General features: G+C 38.9%; 1 protein-coding gene across 1 annotated transcript in view; it reads left to right on the top strand.

Moving 5' to 3' along the window:
* GPC3 (glypican 3) overlaps nt 1-10,180 on the top strand; it is a 428,110-nt gene that overhangs the window by 279,209 nt on the left and 138,721 nt on the right. Inside the window, exon 4 of the mRNA XM_012653413.1 lies at nt 7,473-7,606. Coding sequence (XP_012508867.1) covers nt 7,473-7,606 — 134 coding nt within the window. The remainder of the gene's footprint in view (nt 1-7,472; nt 7,607-10,180) is intronic.

Raw genomic sequence — 10,180 nt, 5'->3', positions numbered from 1 at the left:
CTCTAGCCAGGGCAACAAAGTGAGACTCTGTCTCAAAAAAAAAAAAAAAAAAAACCCGTCTCCCATTCCCACAACATTCAGTTCCATAGGCACAGACATGCAGGTTAGAGACACAGGGTAACCAGCAAAAACCACATACCACCTATTAGTAATTTGGGCTCTGAAGAACAGAAGAGGATATTCTGGGTAACCCAGAGGAGGGTAGACCAGACCAGACCGTGTGACTGTTGAACGTGGTCAAACTCACCTTTCAGAGCGGGGACCCAGTCTCATCAAACCCTTTTACTATCTTCCACAAATCTCCAGTTAAAGAATGCCTCTAAATATTATTATATCTAGCTACCTGTGTTCCTGACCAGCTGAGCCAGGATTCTGACTTGCAAAGCAGGCTGTGGAAGGTCGGTAGTCCCCACTTACAGAATGAATGAGTTGGATTTCTATCTGAATGGGGGAGACATTACACTTTTAACCATTGTTTTATTTGATCCTCACACTACAGCCAGATACGGCAGGCATTGTTATTATCTCCATTTTGCAGATGAGTAAGCTGAGTTTCAAGGAAATTAAATGACTTGTCTAGAGTTATTGAAATTTTAAGAGGATGAGCTGGGACTGAACCCTAGGTTTACCGACTCCTACTGACTCCAAATTGTGTGCTCTTTTCACTATAATATCGTCCTTAGTTCAACTTAGAAGCAGACTGATCTGCAGGACATTAATTGCTTTTTGGATTCCAATTTACTTCAAGAGCTGACTTGTATGAAATGTTCAAATAATGGTGCTTGATTTCTTAAAATAGCTTGATTCATAATACATTACAGATTATTAGTGAGCTTTTATCTTAATGGTCAAGCAATTAATAATGAGTCATGGCAAAATGTCTGAGGGGTGAAAAAAAAAGCACATTGTCACCAGGTCTGTTCATTATCCTCTGTGCTCTATATCCAGATCAATCAATAGTTAATTAATAATGATGTGCTTCCTGAAGTACAAGGTTATAAATTAATTTAATGCTCATATGCATATTTTCTGTAGGAAAAATGAGTGGAAAATGCCTGCCATGCCCATCTCATTGTAAGAAAATGTATGTAATGATTACAAGCATATAAGAATGGTTTGCTTAGCCAAATGTTTGTTCATTTCTGTTAATCAGTATTCATTTGAGCTACTTCCATGCAGTTTGTGGAAGCAGTGCAATCAGTTGAGTAGTGTGGCAGATTTAAATCAGTAATAAAAGCCCTGGGGAAATTAACAAGACAAAACATTAACCACAGACTAAACATTAACATATATTAGCATTTCGATTATACCTGTAGAATTGTTAAATGGGCATGGTTGCTACTATTAAAAAGTTTATGTTGTATATCACATAATTTCAATGTATATTTTGTTTTTAAACTTTTAAGATTTAATTAAACTAAATTGTACAGCAGTATAATAGATGATTCAGGAGAATGAACTGAAGTTCATCATTTTATTTTAACTGGAAACCTATGGAATTCCCACCCCACTCCACCCTCAGCCCCAAGATACCCCAAAACAAATGCCACAGGTAATATTCATTCAAAGTGGATGGTGGGATCAGAGTTGATATTTAAATTGCATAACCCTGGAGGAAGTTTTATTTTTAATTCTTTAAGGTTGTGGTGACTCCATCAATGATCAAAGACTAAATTTAAACCAAGTATTTGGCAACATTTCTCAGAAAAGCACTCTCTGGGATCAGAGTAATCAGCTGTGTTATAGCAGAAAAGTTATTCTGTAATTAAATAAAACTTAAAAGCCCTCAAGAGGTCCTCTAATATTGTTGGCTTCGGGTGCGACTCTTGAGAGAGGAGTTGTGCTGATCTGAGTATAATTCAGTGGGGCATCCATCTTCTCCCTCAAAAACCATCAAATTTTTGAGGGCAGTGTGATGTGTCTGTGGCTTTTCCTGAGCTACAGACTCACTAATGGGAACTTTTCTCTTTCTATGTCTGCTCTCCCTCTCCTTTTTCCCTTTTTCCCCCACCCTCGTCCTCCTCCTCCTTCTTCTATTTTGGGCAATTTAAATTAAAATATTGAGACACACACACATTTATTATTAAGTACGTATTTACGTATTTATTTTTAATTTTTTTTAATTTTTAATTATTTTGGATATGTAATAGTTGTACATATTTTGGATATGTAATAGTTGTATAGTCACATATTTCTTCAGAGAGAAATGTAAAGCATTTCATTTATCAAGAGCAAAATAGATCCATTAGAGTTAGTTAAGAGTGGGAGAGAGCTAGAGATACACTTTAATGTGTAGCACCGCCCCCTCACACACAAACACATTCTAACTTTTTAGGCTAGTACAGCTAAAGGCTTGAATTTGTTGCATTTTTATAGCCATAAAATTCACCTGGAATCTTCATTTTGGGGGAAACTATAAAGGATATAGAGGGGTTAGACATCCAAATTAGAAAAATATAGGAATTACAGAAGATTCTGTAGCCAACCCAAGAATCCAAATTCAGGAGCCAGGGTCTGGGGACATCCTGCAGGCAGCAAGCAGCAGGCTGGACCTACTTGGGAGCTGCCTCTCCCATAGAACTTGACATCCAGTGCTTCAGTATGGTTACTAATTCACTCTCACCTGGCAGGCCAAAGAGTTAAATCATTCCTCTATTGGCTCACAGCTATTTGAAATACTGCCTAGAACCTAGGTTAAAATTGAAGGTCAGTTATCTGTTTATCTTGAACAACTTTAGCTCTTTCTTGGAATATGTTTTTGAGTTTCTCATCATCATCATCATCATCATCATCATCATCATCATCATCACTGTTTTCCAATTATGGGTGGGGTATCCACAGGACTACAGACCTGGGCCACACCCAATGCTAGGAAGCCCCGGAGTCTATTCTAGTGACAGAAATCCCTGGCATGGGGTGGAGGATGGAATTGAAAATAAAAACATAGGTTTTAGAGTCAGATAGACCAGCATTCAAGTCTCAGCTCTTCCACTTAGCAACACTGTGACCTTGCTTACGTTCCTTGACTTTTGTGAGCCTCAGTTTCCTTATCTCTAAAACGGGGTTAATAATACCTGCTCTGTATACCTCAGAGGGTCGTTGTAGGGCTCACTGGAGAGAATGGAGAATGGGTGTAGAGTTATTTGTGAAGGACTGGACCAGAGTAAGGTATTGTGTTACAAATGTGAGGTATTGGTATTGGTGAGAAGCTTACAATACAGGCTCTCTTACTCTGCTTGGCAGTCCAGAGTTAAAGATCAAGTCTGAGTTTTTTGTCACTTCAGAGTTCCCAGAACCAACAGCAAATGGGGGCCTGAGAATGAATATGGTTAGATTTTAACCAATGGAGTATCTGCATTTCTTGACATGTCAGTAATGGAGTACAGGTATGAATTGCATCAGACCAAATGCTTTGCATGATTTCAAAATCTTTGGTAATGATAGGGTTCAGGACACACTACCCCCAAATATGACACCTTTGCAGTTGAGAAAACAATAGAAGCAGGAAGGTCACTCTTACCTTCCCTTCACCCTTTCTCTGCTAAAGCAGGCTGTAAAACCTAACTCAACTTCTTCTGAAGTAGGTCATAATACCGTACCCTCATGTGAGAGGTGCCCACCCCATACCCAGAGGAAAGGAACATTCTTATCTCTGAAGACACAGAGACACAGAGAAGAGCCTGAACAAACAGGCCTGGATAAGTTTCCCCCAGTTTATTACCATTAAATTATACCTTTTTTGTCCAATCATACTTCCCCACCACTATCCAGTTCTTCATCAAACTTAGCATAAAAATACACAGGTTTCTCTACTTCTTTTGATCTTCCTTTGTAAAGGATCCTGTGTGATATAAAACTTATATAAAATGTATTCGTATGCTTTTCTCTTGTTAATCTTTTATTCCAGGTGACTCAGCCATGGGCCAAGAAAAATAAATTTTTCCTGCCCTACATACTCCACTCAGAAAGCAATTTTCACTCTTTTTTTCCCCAAGGGAGCATAGAATAAAATATGGCACTTCAAATATCTCCTTCCTGTGTCTAAGGCTAGACTTACAGGCAGAGTGAAGCTGTGGGGTTAGGTCATGACATCCTGCTGTTGGGGAGAGGTAGAAGTGGAGTTGTAGGCCGGGTCTCCTGATGCCCAGCCTGTTATCTCTGCACCGTCTATACTTGCTGGCCAGTGTATTTTCTTCATGTATATCCAAGGACAATGCTCCTGGATCCTGGTAGAAAAAAATGGTGCTAAGGTTACTAGAATGATTTGCTAGCCTGGGTATGGTCAGAGGCCCTACCTTCTTCTTATATTTCAGGATTTGTAATACTTCCGAGCGCTATTGCTTCCCCTGCCACAGGTCTGGCGCATAACTAAAAGCACCATTAGGAACCATGGTTTATGGAAAACGAAAAGGTTTTATATTCCAGCTCTTTTGATAGAGACACTCATCTATCCAATAAATTCCCTCCAACTAACCAAATTTAAAGGTACCAGCATCCTTGACTAGGTACATTAGTCAGCGAAAGGAAATTGGATTGCACTTCTTATTTAAGAGCCTGAAACTTCTGGGCAGGATACTGATTTCTAAAAATGCCACTTGGGAGGCTAGCTTCTTTAGCGAGTGCAGCTGAAGAATAAGGCCCAGGTCTCCCAGCATAACCTGGGAGATGTTTCCCAAGTGGGAAGTTGAAAGGACTTCTTTAACGTGAATGCCGTATCTCTTTGTAAATTATGTTTTCTTTTAGGGTCTACTTCTCAAAATAGGCTCATAATATTCACCTACAGCTCACATGGTGTGGAGGTGAAAGATGTGGGGAGAAGGGCCCAAAGCGGGGGATATATTTGACAAATGCTTTGTATATGAGAAGAATTTGCTTCATAGTAGATTTGTGGAAGAAAATACAGCCTGTCTGATAAGATGTGGCCCATTTCAGATGGGGGAGTGGGGGTATTGGCAGGACACCATTGTTTGCCCCTTACCCCACACAGAGCCTTGGAAAGTCTGCTTGATAATGCCACATTGGGTGGCTTGGGAAGAAAGGTCAGATTGCAGACTGGCTACATTCTCATTTGTTCTTAACCTTCCTACTTTTGCCTCAGCTGCACCCCTTTCCAGTAGGTTGGGGCGGGTAAAAACTTTCAAATCTTGCTGTGGCCCAATTAGTATTCACTGATACAAAGGCCTAACTTTCAATGGGGAGGGAGATTTCACAGCTGTGGGTTGCAAGTAGACAAGTTACTGTGAAAGATGTGTGAAAGATTTTATTTTGGTGCTGGATTTGGAACAGGTGTAGGTCAAAAAATGTGTCCTGTGCTCCTGAATGTGCTAAGAGCACTTTTATTCTGGTGAAATAGACTCTCACATTGATGTATGGTCACAGAATAATAAATAGATGTTTATGGAACAAAAATCAAGGTTTTGTCCATGAAATTTTGTCTGCAGTTTAATAACGTAAACACGTATGTCTAGAGATAGAAAATGATAATGCACAGTCTGCCCTCAGTTATTTGTATCTGCATTATATGCTTTGGAAGTGATTGGAACTGAACTCGCAGTCCAGATAGACAGCCCCTGACCTAAAGCACCCTCCCAGACTGCTACCAGTTAGGGCATACTTCGAGAATGCAGGTTCTTCATTTGAAGTTAATATTAGCCCAAGTCAAATAGCATTACATAAGCACATCTGAAAAATTCAGTATCATACATTCCAAAGCCAAATGGAATATTTTATAGTGTCTTCAGCTTTTGTTGCATTCCCATTAAGAGAAACTATTGAGAATAGCTAGCCTGAATATCAAACTATAGGTGCTGTCTTTCATAAATGGAGGTGATGCTACTCTGATTCTTGATTTTTTCTAATTCAAGGATTTATTTATATGGAAAGCTTTCCAAAGCTATACAAACTAAATGCCATTTGTGCCTTTATGTAGAGATAGATAACTTAATGAATGCTTTCAGGGCCATCTTCAGAAATCCAGAAGCTGGGATTACCACACAGAGCCCATGGTTTATAAATAGAGTGGTGTGCCAGGCCTGACAATATGAGATTCTTTCAATTCACTTCAATTAATTCACTTAACTGTACAAAATCCGGTTTGAATTCCATGGAGGTACAGAAGTGATAAAGATACATCCCTTGTCTGCGTAAGATATTTCTAATATTTTTCCCAAAGTTTACAATCTATATATTCACCTTGGCTGTGTTGGCTGGCTATGTTTTTCAAGACTGGGAATTCTTTTTTTTTTTTTTTTTTCCTTCCTAAAATGTAGAATGTAAGCAAGTGGAAATCAAGCATCTTCTAGGGAGGCAATGTTGCATAAGCTTTGAAGTCAGACAAATGGGTTCAAAGTCAGACAAGGGGATCCACTGCCTATTTGCCTTAGGCAAGTCACTTAACCTCCCTGAACTTCAATTTCCTCATCTATAAACATGGGGATGATAATATTTACCATAGTATCCGGCACAAGGGTGACATATAACAATGTCAATATTCATTCATCTTTATATGGAAGTTCATTTAGGCTTTTCTTTGAAAGTGAAATAAGTAGCAAATCTGCAAATAATTTAACCAAAGAAATCGGTTAGAATGTATCTAAGCAAGAAAGATGATGCCATTTTTAAAAAATCATTGCTATACGAGGATTAAAGAGGTAAGCTTTAAAGGGAAATATCCAATAAATATTTTTGAATGAATGAATATGAGAAGAATTGGAAGGAAGGAAGGAGGAGAGAAAGGAGGGAGTGAGGGAGGAAGGAAGGTAAGGAGGGAGGAAGGGAGGAAGGCAGATAGGCTCTATCGAGCACCTATATTCTTTAATACTTTCAATCTTTCAGTCCTGGGCTTATTCAATACTATGTGATTTGCAGCTGACAACACTGGCTATTGATTGGTTGACTTGCCTTCTTCCCCCAGGCATTTTTAGGAAAGCCAGATGAGCAACTACACTGACATTTTGCAGAATACCTTAGCTCTGGTTTTATAACAAAATGCTCATAAGAATCTCGAGCATTCTGTGCATGGGAGGCTGCTCTTCTATTAACTGCCTGCTCGATACACCTCTCACACCTCCTATCTCCCGCACCAGTTCTTCCTAAACTTCGCAATTCCCTTTTGTAATTTTTTTCACATGTATAAACACCAAGTGCCATTGAAAGGCATCAGTAGCATGAGGCCTGTGTAGAGGGTCATCTCAAATGTACACTTCCCTGTAGAAAAAAGCCATTTTTCATCTTAGGAAATCTCTGAACAGGCTGTGCTCAAAATGGGGCCCTCTTCCCTCAGTCTTCAACCTTCTTTTCCACTAATGGTACTTTGCCTTAAAAGGTATCACCTTTTTTTTTCTTACTCTAGTAACAGCTTTGTCCTACACTTTAAAAAGAAATTGGGGGAAGAAATTGAAGCATTTCAGAATTTGTTTCTACTATCATATCTGTGAAAGAGTTATTTAATTATATTGCATTTCTTTTTTCAGATTGGCAAGTTATGTGCCCATTCTCAACAACGCCAGTATAGATCTGCTTATTATCCTGAAGATCTGTTTATTGACAAGAAAGTATTAAAAGTTGCTCTCGTAGAACATGAAGAAACCTTATCCAGCCGAAGAAGGTGAGAGGTTCCCCCTCACCCCTCTATTTCAGCATACAATTAGCAATTGTGTTTTAAGGTCAAAAGCATTGGAGTGAAGCTTCTTAAATACATATTATTTAGTTCTTCTGAGTAGGGTGCTTGATTAATTAAATTCTGTCATCTGTCAATATTTAAAAAAACATTGTGTTATATTAAATAAAAATATTAAATAAAGATATTAAATAAAAATATTGTATAATATCGAAGCCATATTCAAATGTAAATTTGCCACATGTAAATATCTAGTTCAGCAACACAGGACGAAATGGACTTCCCTATTTGAGGTCCTTTATTGATTAAGCAAAATATTTTCTACTTACAATCTGTTCTTACAATTCTATGGCTTGCTGTGTGGCTTTTTCCATTATTAACAGGGAGTCAGAGTTAAATTCACCAGAGAGAAGCTGGCAAGACACACTCACGTGTATACATACACACATTCACATATACACACATACATCCACACTGCACACTTTACACACTTTTAAAAATGATGAAATGAGAGATCTGGTTCCTATTTCTTAAAACAACAGTCAAGGGGCAAAATACAGGTTTGTTTCTTTTTCTCCTCACCCCTCCTCCCCCCCATCCAGGTTCCCTCCATTCCTTTTCTAATTTTTTGTTTGCAATGAGGGGTAGAAATCCAGATTGGACACCTGACACAACTCCAGGAGAATTGCCTTACCCAAAAAGACTGCACATGTAGCCAACCCTGCTGCTGGCTCAAGAATAGCTAGGCATGAGTTCTTCCTATTGACTTTGAAAGGGTTGGGTGAGATTGGCCCATAGATGGAAAATTAAGAGAGGAAATTAAGCAACATCTCAGATTTGGGCTAAACTGTTCCATTCTTATCAATTTACTACAGAGGGGTCTGAAATGGCAATTCTTAGTCTTATATGATGTAGTTTAGGATGAGAGAAGGCAGTAATGCAGCCTGAGAGGCCCCCACTGGTGCATTTCAGAAAGTCACCTTTTCTTTTGTTCACTTCCAAGCTAGTGGAAGTTGTATAGCAGCTGTTTTCAAGTGTGATTCCCGGACTTCCGGGAGTCCAGGGAACCTTTCAGGGGATCTGTGAGATACTCCTTTTGCTAACTACATATCTGTGTGAAGTTGATATTGTTCATATACTTCAACCAAAACAATGTATTCCAACAGATTAAACACAGAAGTCAATAGGAGAATCTACCTGTCTCCTATCAAGCCAGAGACTAAAGATATCTTGCAAAAATGAAAAGCAGTGTCACTTTTCTCACTAATTTTTTTTGCAAAAAAAGTTATTTGTATTAACATGTAATGGGTCTATAATTATTAGTTTCAAATTAATAAAAATTTAAATTTTTTTCTCATTTTAAATTTCTAAAATAGTAAATATCAATAGATATATATCATATAAACAGAAACTCTTTGGGGTCCTCAATAATTTTTAAGAGCTCAAAGGAGCAAAGGAAGTTGTATTAATTATCTATTGCTGCATAACAGATTATCCCAAAGCATAGTTATTTAAAACAACAAACATCTGTTATCTCACAGTTTCTGACTGTCGGGAATTTGGGAACGGCTTAGCTGGGTGGTTCTCAGAGTTTCTAAAGAATTTTTGGTCAAGATGTTGCCTGGGAATGCAGTTATGGGAAGTATTGACAGAGGCTGGAGGATCTACTCCCAAACTGGCTCACTTACAGGTGCAGCAAGCTAGTGCTCGTTGTTGGAAGGAGGCCTCAGTTTGTAACCACATGGACCTCACGAATCAATCCCCTCACGACATGGCAGCTGGCTACCCCAGAATAAGTGATCTATGGACAAGAGCAAGGAGAAAGCTGTGATCTCTTTTATGACCTAGTCTTGGAAGTGACAAACAATCAATTCTGACATATTTGATTTGTCGGAAGTGAGTCACTAATTGTAATCCATACTCAAGGATAAGGAAATTAAGCTCCACCTCTTGAAGAGAGGAGTATCAAGGAATTTGTGGACATATTTTAAAGTCACTTTAGGGCTCCTGACATACAAACGTTTGCGACCCATTTTCCTATAGTGTAGGGGTTCTTTGGGAAGTTTTTGTCTTTCTGGGGAGACAGAATTATAGCCATTTATCAAGGCCCTCTTTAGCCCCTGTCTGTCCTTTGTCCATTGTCCTGCATTGCATTCACTCCTGGCCTGAACCACCTGAGTCCATCTAAGGCATTGATCTTTAACCAGTGGAAACCCCTTCCATATTTGACTAAAGTGAATTTTACATACAGATACAGTGAGTCATTACTTAATGTTGTTAATAGGTTATTGGAAACTGCTATTTTAAGACAAACTACGTATAACAAAACCACTTTTTTTCTCATCAGTGTTATAATGAAATGACATTGAACAAAATGACGGTATGCAAGGACCTACTATAAGTCGTTTTTTTTGTTGTTTTGTTTTGTTTTGTTTTGAGACAGAGTCTCACTCTGTTGCCCCGGCTAGAGTGCCGTGGCGTCATCCTAGCTCACAGCAACCTCAAACTCCTGGGCTCAAGCGATCCTCCTGCCTCAGCCTCCCGAGTAGCTGGGACTACAGG

The sequence above is a fragment of the Propithecus coquereli genome, unplaced genomic scaffold (assembly GCF_000956105.1).
Source record: "Propithecus coquereli isolate 6110/MARCELLA unplaced genomic scaffold, Pcoq_1.0 Scaffold42, whole genome shotgun sequence".
Taxonomy (NCBI): domain Eukaryota; kingdom Metazoa; phylum Chordata; class Mammalia; order Primates; family Indriidae; genus Propithecus; species Propithecus coquereli.
This window is presented reverse-complemented; position numbering and strand designations above follow the sequence as displayed.